The 15513-nt window shown below is 36.3% G+C and overlaps 2 protein-coding genes across 5 annotated transcripts; one reads left to right on the top strand and one right to left on the bottom strand.

The window, feature by feature from the left end:
- On the bottom strand, positions 6528-9367 carry LOC18613651 (kynurenine--oxoglutarate transaminase). Of its 4 annotated transcripts, none has more exons than XM_018123057.1 (9): positions 9052-9356; positions 8841-8971; positions 8662-8747; positions 8429-8523; positions 7929-8025; positions 7693-7807; positions 7346-7500; positions 7075-7203; positions 6528-6891 (listed from the first exon to the last, which is right to left on the bottom strand). In XM_018123057.1, the coding sequence occupies exons 1-9, from the start codon at positions 9288-9290 to the stop codon at positions 6664-6666; spliced, it is 1275 nt and encodes a 424-aa protein (XP_017978546.1). In that variant the 5' UTR covers positions 9291-9356; the 3' UTR covers positions 6528-6663. The 4 variants fall into 4 exon arrangements, with proteins under 4 accessions (XP_017978546.1, XP_007051050.2, XP_017978630.1 ...); XM_007050988.2 differs by having other exon boundaries at positions 7075-7200; positions 9052-9352; XM_018123141.1 differs by having other exon boundaries at positions 6793-6943; positions 9052-9367.
- On the top strand, positions 11047-15402 carry LOC18613650 (importin subunit alpha). Its single transcript, XM_007050987.2, has 11 exons — positions 11047-11547; positions 11856-11952; positions 12044-12135; positions 12244-12375; positions 12481-12666; positions 12786-12949; positions 13095-13173; positions 13672-13800; positions 13921-14048; positions 14133-14507; positions 14851-15402. Exons 1-10 carry the CDS (start codon positions 11323-11325, stop codon positions 14503-14505), a joined length of 1605 nt encoding a protein of 534 aa, XP_007051049.1. The 5' UTR covers positions 11047-11322; the 3' UTR covers positions 14506-14507; positions 14851-15402.

Raw genomic sequence — 15513 nt, 5'->3', positions numbered from 1 at the left:
TCTTTTTTTTTTCATGGGCCGGTCGTCGGAAAGGCGACCGGTGTAATAAAACATTGATTTGGCATACCATGTGGTCGGATCTGGCCACTATGGCGCCAGATCGGCGCTTCCCCGCGGCTGGATCTGGCCGTGGAGTGCCAGATCCAACCGTGGGATCTGGTTGGGAAGCACCAGATCCGGTGCTTCCCGCGGTTAGATCTGGCCGTTGAGTGCCAGATCTGGCTGAATCTCAATTTGAATCTTGTCCGACCATATTCGGTCATAAAACCGCTGTCGCAATCGCTTTCGTCGCCGTCGCTGCCGCCACTAACATCATCTCTGGCGTTGATGCCACTTAGAGAGAGAATGAGAGAGGAAAGAACATGAGAAGAGAGAGAAAAAAGAAGGGAAAATGAGAAGAAAAAATATATATATAGGTCTATGGTTGTAATATTTTTAAATGATAAGGGGCATTTTAGTCTTATCATAATTCAGAGCTATTCCCATGGTCACGGAATAGCAAAAACCATGAGGAACCTCGGGTTTAACTATGCCTGAGTTTTACCCCTTTTGAGAGAATAGCTATTACTAGGTAATAGCTATTCTTTGTGATATTGTCATACCAAACGGAGGTAAGCTATTCCCTGTACCAAACGTGCAGTAAGAGTTTTTCAGAGAATATGAACAAAACTTGACCTGGGAAAAAGCACTGATTTCATTTCCTTTCTAGTATATATACTCTAACAATTCAAAAACATTTCTTGATGAATCGGATCATAGCAACAGACTTCACATAAACCAATAATCCAACGGTAAAATGAAACAGAAACCATGGCTGTTAAGCCTTGAACCAGACTAAAATGACACTATAATAAGGCGTATAGGACTTAAGTAAACTAAACCAAAAACGACATGAGTAACATCGTTTTGAATACAACAAAATTAAAAGAATAGAATAGTAAAACGACACACTTTGAAAGCTTAGAATATTTGATGAAGAAACGTCATCATTTTGGACTATAAAACTGAAGCTCCTCACTTGTTTTTCACATGCTATCACCACTAGATTATGAATTACCTTTCAACACAACCCCATAATTCTTAATTTGGTGAACACCAAGATACTGTCTCAAATACTTAAATCTCTCTTTTTGCAACCTCTTAGTAAATATATCAACAAACTGATCACTGGTTGAACAATAAACCAATTCAATCTCTCCTTCTTTTATAGCTTTTCTAAGAGCCTGATACTTAACTCTATTATGCTTAGTTCTCCCCTGTTGAACCGGATTCTTTGAAATTGCAATTGCTGATAAGTTGTCAACATTAATCAGTGTCCCCTTGCCTTGCTTAAACGCCAGCTCATCTAGTAGCTTCCTCAACCATAAAGCATGGTTGGTAACAACTGCACATGCAATGTACTCTACTTCTGCTATTGATCGAGCTATAACTTGTTGTTTCTTGGAACTCCAAGCAAACACAGCACTTCCAAATGAAAAACAAAACCATTTTGTGCTTTCAGAATCATCCAAAGAACCAGCCCAGTCATTATCAGAAAAACCTATCAGCTGACTGCTATTCTGCTTCATGTATACCAGTCCATAATTCACAGTTCCTTTCACATACCTTAGAACTCTTTTAACTGCTGCAAATTGTACTTCTGAAGGATTCTGCCTGAACTTTGACTGCAAGTATGTTGCAAACATTATATCAGGCCTAGTAGCTGCTAAGTAGAGTAAAGAACCAATAATGCTTCTATATAATTGCCCATTTGCCTTCTCAGCACCATCAGCTACACTACACTTGTTTTAGGCCATAAAGTGCCTTTATAAGCTTGCATACCTTCTTCTCAAGCCCATACTGCACATAACCCTCAAGTTGCTCAATATAAATGTCTTTAGTAAAAATGCTATTAAGGAAAGCTTATTTGACATTCAGATGATAAATTCTCCATTCCTCCTTTGATAACAAAGCAGCAAGCATTCTTATTGTGTCTTATCTAGCCATTGGGGCAAATGTTTCCATATAGTCAACCTTATAAACTTGAGCATACCCTGTAACCACCAATCAAGCTTTGTGCTTGTTTACAGAATTATCAAGATTAAGTTTGGTTCTATAAATCCACTTGACTCTTATAATGTTTTTATCAGCTAGTCTGTCAATAAGAATCCATGTCCCATTCTTAGTTATCATATGCATTTCATCATCCATGGCTAATTTCTAATGACCTTCTAACTGAGCTTGTTTGAAGGTTGCAGTTCAGCTAAGGCTACATGACATCTACTGTAAATATTTGCTAAGCACCTTGTACCTCCAACAGCTTTACTTTCATCCTCCACATCAGAGTCATCATTAGCTGCAGCTTGTTGTACCACTTCATCAGTTGTATTAGTGAAATCAAACTGCTCAACACTTATATTAGGTCAGTTTCAGCTTTGCCCCTCATCAAATACCACATCCCTACTTACAAAAACCTTCTTAAACTCAGGATCAAACAACCTGTAGCCTTTTGAGACTTCACTATAGCCAACCAGAACTACTGCGACAGATTTAGGATCAAACTTGATCCTCTTAACATCTAGTACTTTAGCATAGCAAGTACAACCAAAGATTTTCAAATGTGAAACACTTGGCCTATGATCAAACCACATTTCATAAGGTGTTTTGCTATTTAGAACTCTAGCATAAGCTCTGTTTAGAAGATAATTAGCTGTATTCACAGCTTCTGCCCAAAATACCCTTAGCATTTTCATTTGGTACAATAAGCATCTTCCCATCTCTACTAAGGTTTTATTCATTCTTTCAGCTTTCCCATTCTGTTGAGGGCTATATGGAATGGTTAGTTGATGTTGTACTCCCAAAGACTCAAGGTACTACTCAAACTCAACAGAAGTATACTTCTTGCCATTATCAGTCCTCAAGGTTTTGACACATTGACCTAAGAAATTTTCAGCAACTGCATTAAACTTCTTGAAGTAGCTCAATGCTTCAGACTTTTGCTTCAAGAAGAATATCTGGCAAAACCTTGAATAATCATTAATAAAGATGATATAGTATTTACTTCCACTAAGTGAAGCAATCTTCATTGAACCACTAATATCAGTATGCACCAATTCAAACTTCCTAGTAGCCTTTTGTCTACTTTTTTTAGGGAATGGTTTCCTTGTCTGTTTTCCAAACTGACAAATTTGACGTACCTTAGCAAGTTTTAAGATAACAAGCAATCCATCCACCAGGTTTTTGGAGGACATCAGAGTCAAAGTATCATAATTAACATGGCCAATTCTTCTATGCCTTACTTTAGACACATCCAGCTTATTACATAAAGCCAAGTGAGTAACATTAGCCAAATTCAAAAGGTAGCAATTATTCTTCATAGAAACTGTAAACAACTCTTTATCTTAAGAGTCAAAGACTTTACAACTATCATATTTAAATAGAATACTGTAATGCTCCTTAGCTAACTATCCAACACTTAACAGATTATGATCAGCATTAGGAACATAATGTACACTTGAGATACTTGTACTACCTGAAGCAGTTTCAATATCAACAGTTCCTACTCCTAAAATATTCAGATAATTTCCATCTTTTATCTTTACCTTTGACTTAAAGCTTTTGTCAAGAGTAGAGAAAAGAGATTTGTTACCTACCAAATGATGAGAGCAAGCACTGTCCAAAAGCTAAACATTGGTTTTGCTCGAATTCTCACCAATTGTTGCATTGCTCGAATTCTCACCAATTGTTGCCATAAAAAGAACTTCATTAGCATGCTCTACAACAACAGCTTTCTTAGGTGCTTTAGCACAATTCTTACATACCTATTCCACATGACCTTGTTGATTGCAAGCCCTGTATTTAACATTGGGCCTAAACCAGCAGTATTTCTTTATGTGATTAGTCTTCTTACAATGCTTACATGGTGGAAATTCCTTCTTCTGATCCCCCTATTGAGTATCTCTACTCTTCTTTCCTTTGTTTTTCTTATCTGTTGAACTATCCTTTGAGCCATTACCCCTTATTTTCACACTTTTAGTCTTAGCTACTAAGGCAAAATCTGTTGCATTTCTCTACCTAAATGCCTTTCTCTGTTTAAGACCTTCCAAAGCATTAATTAACTCCTTAAGAGTAAGCTGAGCTAAATCCCTGGAATCTTTTAATGAGGACACCTTAGACTCATATTTCTCAGGTAAGCTCACTAACATTTTGCTTACCAATCTCTCCTTTGTAATCTCCTTCCCTAGTAGCCTTAATTGATTCACTAACCCCATCATCTTCCCAGAAAAACCCTTTATGTTTTCATTGTCCTCCATTCTAAGCATTTCAAATTTCTGAGTAAGATTAAATGCCTGAATCTGCCTAGTTCTTTGACTTCTAAAAAAACTCATCTCTCAAATAGTCCCAAACTTGCTTAGGAGATTTCAAATGCATAACCGAGCAAAAATCTCATCAGATAAAGCTGAGTGAAGGCAAGACAAAGCTTTGTACCTTTTCGCTTTGTCTTCCTCAAATTGCTTGATCTGAGCTATAGTCGAATTAGCTCTCCTTTAAACTAGCTCCTCATCAGTTTCCACTACTTTCCACAATGTGAAGGCTTTGAGATATGACTCCATCTTCACACTCTAGAAATAGTATTTCTCTCCAGTAAACTTTGGTGGAGCTGATGCATTAAATTCGGAGATTATATTTGCACAAGATAATCAAATCCTAGGCCCTTAAGATCACTTTAGCTTTGATACCAATTGTAGAAAATAAAAGCCAAGTTTCCAAACAAATCAATGGAAACAATAGCTTAAAAACAAAGAAGAAGGTGAAGCTAAGAGTTTTCCAGAGAATATGAACAAAACTTGGCTTGGGAAAAAGCATTGATTTCATTTCCTTTCCAGTATATACACTCTAACAATTCAAAAACATTTCCTGATGAATCAGATCATAGCAACAGACTTCACACAAACCAATAATCCAAACGGTAAAATGAAACAGAAACCATGGCTGTTAAGCCTTGAACCAAACTAAAATGACACTATAATAAGGCGTATAAGACTTTAAGTAAACTAAACCAAAAACAACATGAGTAACATTGTTTTGAATACAGCAAACTTAAAGAATAGAAAAGTAAAACAACACACTTTGAAAGTTTAGAATATTTGATGAAGAAACGCCATCGTTTTGCACTATAAAACTGAAGCTGCCCACTTGTTCTTCACATGCTATCACCACCAGATTATGAATTACCTTTCAACAAAATGAATTTGTCTTCTCTATGATCATATGATTCCAATTTTCATGCGTTAATCTTGCAATTGTTTCCATTTGTTCACTAAAGTGAATTTTCCCCGCTTAGAGCAGGCTTTTAAAGAATTATTATATTTTCATGGCCGTCTTTAGCACATTATTTAATAGTTCAAATTAATATAGATGAGACCAAAAAAGAAAAAGAATGTCAGCCAGAACACACATATGAGGTGGTACGTTTGATATAACCATAGAAGTAGAAGATCTCGGCATTGACAACGGCCGCTACTGTGACAAAGCAGTTTACCAATCACCATCAGAAGAAGAAGTGAAGCAAGGCTGGTTATTAAGGCCACCCATGGAGATGGAAAGGAAGAGGAAGAAGAAGAAGAAACGTTGCATGAACTCTATGGTGGTGGTTGCCAAATTGTTTGGATTTTTAGCCCTCATCGCTTTTCTAGTGACTCGGAGCTGCCACCGCCGACCCCTCCCTGTCCAGGACAACTACACCATTGCCTCTTCAACGGGTGCTTATGTTCCTTCATGCATAAAGATGTATGTCTCTAATTTGTTTCTCCTCTTTGCAAACTAATAATTAATAAAGGCTCTAAGTCTAAATTAACCTTACTGGGGTTTACTTTTTTGTTTTTCCAAGTTCATTCGACCAGTGAGAAGAGTACATGACAAGATGGCATTACGGTAGTGAATCTACTAAAACAATTAGATAATTAGATCTTGCTATACAAAGTGTTACAATTTGGAAGAGGAAGACTCCCAGCAAATAAAAAATGTTTCAAGGCGGGATAACTCCTGCTTGGATGATGGAAATGGCTATTTGAACGGACTAGAGGTTGGCTACTATGATGGCAGAGACGGAGATGCAGTCAAGCATCAAAACTGTCAAGAAGGATTAGAATGGAGGGACAGTAAAAAGCCAAACCCAAATGCAATTGTTGGAGCCATGGTTACTGGACCTGATAAGGGTGATGGTTTCCAAGATAATCGGTCCAACTACAATTACACAGAGCCAACAATTGCTGGAAGTGCAGGTTTGGTTGCGGAACTTGTGGCTTTGTTGGATGGAAGTACTTTACGTATTGACAATAACACCACATTCTATGCAATTCCGCCATTGTCTACACTTCAAGCCCCACCCCCACCGCCCTATAAACCATGAGATGTAATAGTATGCTATAGTAATACTCATTTCTTCTTTCAAGTAGATAATGCCCTTGCAGTTAAGAGAATTTAGAGGTATAGTAATTTTTGTTAGTTAACTTGTTGGAGGACAGATTTCGGTTTCAGAGCTATAGTTTCAAAAATGTCTTAATACTCTTGCCAAAATTTCCTTGATTAGATACAATTTGCAGAATTGTTTATTCAGTGAATTTTCATTACAGATACATTGGGCCACCATTAAATCCACCAAATGTGAAATCAGTATCTTTTCTAATAGTGTAGCTTGGGACAACCTCCAGCATTCATAAGCTCACCAAACTTTTGCGCTGCAGTTGTCAAAGTGGCATCACTTTTGCAGAATGCAACCCTGATATATCTCTTTTGATAGCTGCAATTTTCCTCGGATGGTTGATCCAAGGAAGACTCTGTGTGGAAAAATCCACGTCCTGGTACAACAACCACCCCTGCTTGTTTTATTAATTCCTTCACATATTCTACCTGAAAATAGTAGAATCGTCTCTTATTCCACCAAGAAAAATTAAGCGTGGTACTGTTAACATAAGTTAAATTAGTACCACAAGTGGTTAGCTACTGATAGGAAGCCTATTGGACTTGAACAAACAATTTTTATGAATTCTTAAAAGATAGGGCTTTCAGAGTAAAGCATTTACAAGTACTTACATCAGAAAGCAAGCAATTCTTAGGAAGCTCTGCAAACAGAAAGAAGGAACCCTGAGGCTGGAACTGAATTCGAAAACCAACTGAAGTGAGCAACTTCACACTGACATCTCTTTTTAATTGATATTCCTGCTAATCAACAGGAAAATAATGAACAAGGAATCAAAGAAAAAAATTTCAATATATTTTGCCTCCGTTCGACCAATAAGTAAGGAATTGCAAATTTGCTATCAACTTTGTAGGAATAAATAAAGAACCATTTTCCTGAACCTACTCTTCTCAGTATTTCAAAGTATTCAGAGGGGCTTCTCAAAGCAGTTAAGGCAGCTTCCTGGAAAGGTGCTGGAGCAGAATCTGTAATTTTGACATGAATGTTTCGAATTGCAGATGCAGCAGAAGCTGGAGCAATAGCCCATCCAATTCTCCATCCTAATAATCATAACAGTAAAAATCTAAATCCCAATTCCCAAATAACAGCCAGATGGAACATCTTCTGGAGGCAGTGACTGAAATTCAGGTTCTTTATAATGTGCAGAGGAAGATAAACGCAAAGCATGTACCTCCAACAGATTAAAGAATGAGCAACTTTTTACTGTTAAATCCTATGGCTATTACTTTTACCTGTAACACTAAAGGTTTTAGACAAGGAGGATGTGATAATAGTCCGCTCCTGCATTCCTGGAAGTGTGGCAATGGACACGTGCTTTTGATTGTTGAATGTTATGTACTCATACACCTGCAGAAACAACCACAAAAAGATATACATAAAAAAGGGTCCTTCAAAACTCAGAAATGATTTACTCATCTTTCTTGATCCTATTCATGCTTCACAAGTATAAGCAAAAGTGTCGTCATACTTCATCTGTTATAGCCAGGCAATCCCATTTGCCACAAGCTTCAGCAATAACTTCAAGCTCTTCTCTGGAGAAAACTTTGCCAGTTGGGTTGTGAGGACTGTACCCTTCATATCAGACAAGTTCTAGAACATATTTTAATAAATTGTTTTCCTTTTCAAGTATGTTACTAGTAAACAAATTTGCATATCATTAAGATACTAGTAAATTTGCCAAATCATATATCTGCAAATCAAGTTTCATGCATTCAAAATTTATGAATGCATTAAACACTTCTAACTGATTATACATAAAAACGTTAAGATCGTGAGCCAGAAGATTACACATAAAAAACTTAAATCCAAGTTTTACAACTTTCTACTACCTTGTTTCACTTGAATCATAATTTATATGCTAGTATTCTTATATTGTATATATGACTCTGGAATAAAGGTTTTAAGAGTGAGTTTTAAACTGTAGTCCAAAGTCCATAATCCATGAAAAACAAATCAAAACTATCTGACCTGTTTAATACTATAGCCTTTGTTTTACTAGTGAAAGACTTCATCAATTTGTCAGGGTCCAAGGTCCATTGAGGTGGATCAAGTGCCACATATACCTGCAGTGTCCAATTTTCTTTTCAATTAACAGAGTCGATAACTATCAATTCTAACAGGAAATCCTTAGCATTTACACTCAAACGTATGGCTAATATTCTTAAACCTCAGCTCTCACTAATTGATAATTAAAAGCTTACAGGAATTCCTCCAGCCATGGTTATGCATCCTTCATATGTTTCATAACAAGGGTCAAACAGCACAACTTCATCTCCCCGGTCTATAACTGTCCAGGCAGAACCATAGTTTACAATTATTTACAAACTGAACCAAAAAAGAAAAAGAAAGTCATTAATTGCAAGTTAACGTGAAAACGTACCGGCAAAAATTGCTGCTGCAAATGCCTCAGTTTGTCCACAGCAAATAGCTACATCCGTCAAAGGGTCAACGTTTAAACCATGCGTTCTCTTCATTATAAAAGCCAACTGATCACAAATTCCTTGCACGTGCCTTCCATGACCAAAAGTTGCCAAAATCGATTCCATTTCGTTCGAAAAATAAATGCAAGGACCAAAAAAAAAAGAACAAACCTGTACTGGTTGAAGTCAGAATTAATGGCTGAAACGGCAGCATCTTTGATATGAGGAGGAGCAGGGAAGTCAGGGAAGCCCTCAGCAAGGTTAATGGCGTTGCATCTCTGAGCAAGGTGTGAGAGTTCTTGTATAGGAGAAGGAGCAAACTTCTTTGCAACGGAAGATAGTTTCCCTTCCATGGCTCTTTCCCGACTTCCTAGAGCTGCCGGGTGGGTGGGTTTCTGGTATAAAAGCATTGTTTCAGTGGCACGGTGTTGCTTTAACGAGGTCCCCACTAGTTAAAACTTTTATCATGCGGATGGGTCCGGTCACCGCTCTTATAGATATAATGGGTATTGCACTATTTTTGCTTTTAATATTTCGAAGGGGCGTTTGCCATAAAATTCAATTATTGACATCTTTTTCTTTTTCCATGATAATTTTTAAGTCAGTAGTGACAATTATTTGCCTCATCGACTCTCGCATGTGATGTGTATGCATACAATTACTTTTATAACTCAAAAATGACTTTATTTTGTTGAAAAGAGGAATCTTATGTATGATGCTTCTGGTATTCAATTATCTACTTTTACTTACGTGTGTTAATACAATATGTATAGATAATTTATTCTTAATGTATAGTTTCATAATACTAATTAATAAAATATAATTTATTATCCAATTTTGCATTTACCTATATTGAATATGTATAGACTTGAGTATAGCGTATAGTGTACTGATGAGTTTTTGTGTTGTCTATTTTATTTCCCTATCATATGTAATTTTTCATTTTCAAGTATACAAATTAAGAAGCCTTGTAAAGTTTGACAAGTTTCATTGATAAGATCTTTTACTTTTACTCAAAGTTTACACAACAGAGAACGGAAAAGAAACGGATGTTCACTAAAAGCATAAGAAAATGGTACATGTACATGTGCATGTTGTATATGATTTGCCAAAATGAAGCAATGGAACCAAGATATTTAATAAATACACTGTACCATGCAACAACTAACCAAGTGGGAGAATTGCAAAATACCAACCTTATGTTACATCTTTTCAAATCCACAAAATTGTTTCTTTTATTATTAAAATTTAGTTATTAATTTAACTGCTTACCAAATTTTTAAAAGATAGCACACTAGCCAATCAAAATTTTTTTAAGGATTATTGTAAAATGAAAAAGATATTAACATTTTATGAGGAAAGAAAGTCAAATACTATGGGTAAAATTTATGACAACTTTTGGTGATGGTAAAAATTTTGAATGCAATGATTAAATCATGTGAAACAGAACCTGAGTTGTAGCTATCCATTTCCCTTAATTCTATTCTTAAATATAATCCAATTTATTGTCAATTTTACATCATGAGGTTTTTTAAATTAAAATAGAGGTAAAACTATCTCAAACTTTACAATAAAAAAGTGTTTTATTTGCATAAAGTTTTTTATAATATTAAATATTATTTCAAGCAATTGAATGTTTAATGTAATGATAAGTACAATTACCTCATTAATTAGAAAGATAGATTAATTTTTTGTTTGTAAATTAACACAAAAAAGGAAATAGTTTCAATTAATGATATTTTTGTATGAAATATACAATATAGTATAAGTGTACATGATAGTTTTCTATCGCAATAACTGCATTTGGAGATTTTATTTTTTAAATTTTATTATATGATGACATTTAAAAATTTTAAATGATCAAAATAAGAATGTATGATCTGGGTTTAGTACTTTTGCTTTTTCAAAATTTTGAGAAAACAATCCATAGATATTAGATGGATTCGAAAAAAGTCTCAATTATTACAACCGTCCTTTTTATCATTTTCCTTTTTCTTTTCTATTTGTTTTCCTTTTAAAAAAATATCCCCGTGAGCTGGATTCCATAACGGCATGAGGACGTTAGGGTTCCCCCAACTTTCAAATTCAAAATCAGTGGCATCATCGTTATTAACACCACATCAAATCCCGAATCCACGACGAAAAAAATAAATTATTTCAGAAAGCAAAAATACAAGTCCTCTATAAACAATATCACTCTGCTCACCCTCGGCCCCTCTCTCCCGATCCTTTCGAATAACGCTCGAAAAACCCTCCTCTTCTTTCTTTCTTTTTCCTCTCTCTCACTCTCTTCCAAAAACCGCGTCACTCTCTTTCCCTCTGTCATTTTCTCAGACAATCGATCGAACTCTTCCGAAAACCGTACATCGTATTGTACCTGTAAATTAATCGGCGATTCGATCAGATTGAAAGAAAGAAAAAAGCAATCGGAAAAAAGCGAAGATGTCTCTAAGACCGAGCGCCAGGACCGAGGTCCGAAGGAACAGGTATAAGGTGGCGGTTGATGCGGAGGAAGGTCGCCGGAGGAGAGAAGACAACATGGTCGAGATCCGAAAGAATAAGAGAGAAGAGAACCTTCTTAAGAAACGCCGCGAAGGACTTCTTGCTCAACAACAACAACCTCAGCAGCAGCAGCTTCTCTCTTCCACCGCCGCTTCGGAGAAAAAGGTATATTCTACTGATTAACCGATTTGATCCGTCATATCATGAATGATGACTAGGGTTAAGTTGTTGCCGTACATCAATTTTTATGTTTTTTTTTTATTCTGCTGATTGGCAGTTGCTTTATTTCGATTGGATAATTTTTTAACAGTATTAATGTTTTTAAATTGCCGAGAAGGAGGTAGTTGAAAACTGTATTAATTAAATGAAGTGAAATGTTAGTTTAACTTATTGTTTTTTTGTAAAGCCTCAATTAAGAAATGGATAGGATTATTTATTTATTTGTTTTTGAAATGAAAATAATCTAATTGCAGTTGGAAAGTCTTCCGGCTATGGTTGCGGGTGTTTGGTCAGAAGACAGGAATGCGCAGCTTGAGGCAACCACTCAATTCCGAAAGCTGCTATCAATAGGTTTATCATTTGTTGTGCTGTTTTTACTTGTTGCAATTCATTTTTAGTTCTGCGTGTATGAGGTTCTTTCTTACTCTTGTTTTATCTGCAGAACGAAGTCCACCAATCAATGAAGTTGTACAATCAGGTGTTGTTCCCCGCTTTGTTGAGTTCCTTGCTAGAGATGACTTCCCACAGCTTCAGGTTTGATATTGTGATTTTGAAGTTATTTTGATTTTGCTCAACCTCTATCATACTGTTTTCACAGTTCCATCCTTTAACTGTTTATGTTTACTCTTTTGGCTTATTTAGTTTGAGGCAGCTTGGGCTCTCACAAATATTGCTTCAGGGACATCAGAAAACACCAGGGTTGTAATTGATCATGGGGCTGTCCCTATATTTGTTAAACTCCTAGGTTCTCCAACTGATGATGTTCGTGAACAGGTAAATATTGCAGTCACTAATATTGCAGTCTGCAAGTGATCTTCTATTCATTTTACAGTTTATTTCGCATTTCTCATATGGGTTATCATTCTTTTGAAATTATAGGCTGTTTGGGCACTAGGAAACGTTGCTGGAGACTCACCCAAATGCCGTGACCTGGTCCTCGGCCATGGTGCCTTGGTGCCACTGTTGGCCCAATTCAATGAGCATGCAAAACTCTCTATGTTGCGAAACGCAACCTGGACTTTGTCAAACTTCTGCAGGGGCAAGCCACAGCCTTCTTTTGAGCAGGTTGCACTTACTTTTAATATGAATTGTTGGAGTTGTTATGACTTTTTCCCACTTATTTGCTCCACTCTTTTGCTGATGTCTTTTGCTAATACATTGTGCTTTTGAAATTTAATAAGCAGACAAAGCCAGCTTTGCCAGCTCTTGAGCGTCTTATTCATTCAAATGATGAGGAAGTCCTTACAGATGCATGCTGGGCCCTGTCATATCTCTCAGATGGTACTAATGACAAAATCCAAGCTGTTATTGAGGCTGGTGTCTGCCCTCGACTTGTTGAGCTCTTGCTGTAAGTGCTGATATTCTAATCCATTTTCAAATTATTTTTTTATTTTGATGTATTTTTTGTCCTTATTTTTATTTCTCTTAGCAGTTGCATGTGAATTCTGGATGTTTTGAATATTTTCTCACTCATTTTTCCCCCTCGTGGTTAGTCATCCATCCCCAACAGTCCTCATTCCTGCTCTTCGCACAGTTGGAAATATTGTTACAGGGGATGATGTGCAGACTCAGGTATGCAATATTTGATGGCATACTTATTACTTTCTTTACTTTATTTCTGTTTCTTTCCCTTGACTTGTGGTTTGTCACTCATAATGCTTCTTTGTTGCTAAAACAATTTGGGGGTAAGTGCTGATATTTCTTTGTAGGATTATTTTCAGAATATAACTCAATAGTCAATGAATGTTTGTCTGAAGATTTTAAAGGTGGGCTTTTTTGTATATGAAGATGACTATTGGGTTTTATTCTGAAAACTGGCAAGCTGTTACATGATTTTCAAATAACATGCATAGAGAAAAACTTCTAAGAATACAATAAACTTGAATGTGTTCCTTCTACAAGGATCTAGAAACTGATATGATTTTGATGTATGTAGAGATTATAGACCATGAAATGAATTGTACATCATACATTTATTTTTGGCTTCTTGCTTTAGTTTGTATTGATGTCACTGCTTTAGTTTGCCTCTTGCTCCACTATGTTGATGCTTCATATTATTCCTCCTTTCAGTGTATAATAAATCACCAAGCTCTTCCATGCCTTTTGAACCTGCTGACAAATAACTACAAGAAGAGTATCAAGAAGGAAGCTTGCTGGACAATCTCAAACATCACTGCTGGAAATGTAGATCAGATACAGGTAAGCAAATTCAGCATGACAAACCTATAGTTTGGTGGTGGTTTTAGTTTTTGGTTGTGGCCTTTTCGTCTTGTTTGAATAGATTTCATTTGGAGCATGAATTTTGAATATCTTTTGCAGGCTGTAATTGAGGCTGGTATTATTGCCCCTCTAGTCCATCTACTTCAAAATGCTGAGTTTGAGATTAAGAAAGAAGCTGCTTGGGCAATTTCAAATGCTACATCTGGTGGCACCCATGAACAAATAAAGTATATTTTCTTTGCCATAATAATTTTCGAAGTTCTTGTTGATACATTTTTTCATAAATAGTTAATTTCTGTTTTGTTTGCTAGGTTCTTGGTGAGTCAAGGTTGCATTAAGCCACTGTGTGATCTTCTAAACTGTCCTGACCCAAGAATTGTCACAGTTTGTTTAGAAGGTCTTGAAAACATTCTGAAGGTTGGTGAAGCTGAGAAAAATTTGGGTCACACAGGAGAAGTCAATCTCTATGCCCAGTTAATTGATGATGCTGAGGGGTTGGAGAAAATTGAAAACCTCCAAAGTCATGACAACAATGAAATCTATGAGAAGGCAGTGAAGATTCTTGAAACATATTGGGTGGAAGATGAGGATGAGCCATTACCCCCTGGTGATGCTTCACAATCTGGGTTCCAGTTTGGAGCCAATCAACATCCTGTTCCTTCTGGTGGATTCAATTTCAGTTGAAGGTATGTATTTACCCATTCGTGTGATTACCTTTATGCAGTGAATGTGTGGATTATAAGTCGGTGCCATGCTTTATAAGAAACTCTTTGCTCTGATCTGAGTCCCCAGAAGAGTGTGCTTATAATTTAGTAAAAGTTGTAAAATGAGCTTTCCTTTAACAAGCTTTGATTGAATTTTTTTGTGCTTTGGGTCTGGAATAGTCCACATGCTGCATGTGGCCTGTCATTTGTAAATCAATTCAGCTTCAGGCTAGTGCTGAGCCTAATTGCTTAGAAAGTTGTAATATGACTTTATTTTATATTCTCTGTCTTCGTTATAATTTCTAACATGTTTTGGAATTCACAGGACACATGGAGTAGAATGAAGCTCAGAGATGGGTATTTTCTCGGTGTTATTGGGAATTCACATATAGTTGAAGTGATGCCAAAGTATGTTCTTAAGAAGTCATTGAATAAAGACAAGGGTGTATGATACCATGAAAAATGTTTGAAGAGTCTGGAAGCCACACATATACTTTTTACTTTTCCATGCGGTAGTTATTCTTTTTCAGCATCCTATTTCTCAGATGCAAGGGTGAGAGGCATGCAGCTCCCTATGCCAAACTTCTGGTTTTTTCCCCCTTTTACATCATTCCCAACTTATGCTCCTGCTTATGTATTTGCTTCCTTTATTAAAGGTCCTTTCTTCTTTTCTTTTCAATATTTCATTTTAGTGATAGTTGTGGACTCATTATTTGGTCTTTCTGATCAGAAAGACACACCAACATCAGTTTTGAGAAGGAAAAGTTTTCTCTGGTTATGTATCATTGTCAAAAACCCGAAGGATGTATTGAAGTTAAAGTTACAGTGTTCCTTATCTTGTCCGGTCTTTGCGAATAGAATTTGATTTATTCCCTAATGTTGTCTTTTCATGCATTCCTCCCCTTATGCCCCTTTCGCTGTACCACAGCCATGCTTATCTTTTAGATTTGCAAAGTATAAAAAAAAAAAAGGAAAAAGGGCGGCTTGT

Source organism: Theobroma cacao, chromosome 1 (assembly GCF_000208745.1).
Source record: "Theobroma cacao cultivar B97-61/B2 chromosome 1, Criollo_cocoa_genome_V2, whole genome shotgun sequence".
NCBI lineage: Eukaryota > Viridiplantae > Streptophyta > Magnoliopsida > Malvales > Malvaceae > Theobroma > Theobroma cacao.
Note: the sequence above shows the minus strand (reverse complement) of the source record. Positions and strands in the feature narration are given on the sequence as shown.

Coding starts and splice junctions, on each gene's coding strand:
- LOC18613651 (XM_018123057.1), bottom strand. CDS start 9,290: ATGCTTTTATACCAGAAACCCACCCACCCGGCAGCTCTAGGAAGTCGG. Junction 8,748..8,840: donor TGCAGCAGCAATTTTTGCCG/GTACGTTTTCAC, acceptor CTGCCTGGACAG/TTATAGACCGGGGAGATGAA. Junction 7,501..7,692: donor TAAAACCTTTAGTGTTACAG/GTAAAAGTAATA, acceptor TATGATTATTAG/GATGGAGAATTGGATGGGCT.
- LOC18613650 (XM_007050987.2), top strand. CDS start 11,323: ATGTCTCTAAGACCGAGCGCCAGGACCGAGGTCCGAAGGAACAGGTAT. Junction 12,376..12,480: donor CTGATGATGTTCGTGAACAG/GTAAATATTGCA, acceptor TTGAAATTATAG/GCTGTTTGGGCACTAGGAAA. Junction 12,950..13,094: donor CGACTTGTTGAGCTCTTGCT/GTAAGTGCTGAT, acceptor CCTCGTGGTTAG/TCATCCATCCCCAACAGTCC.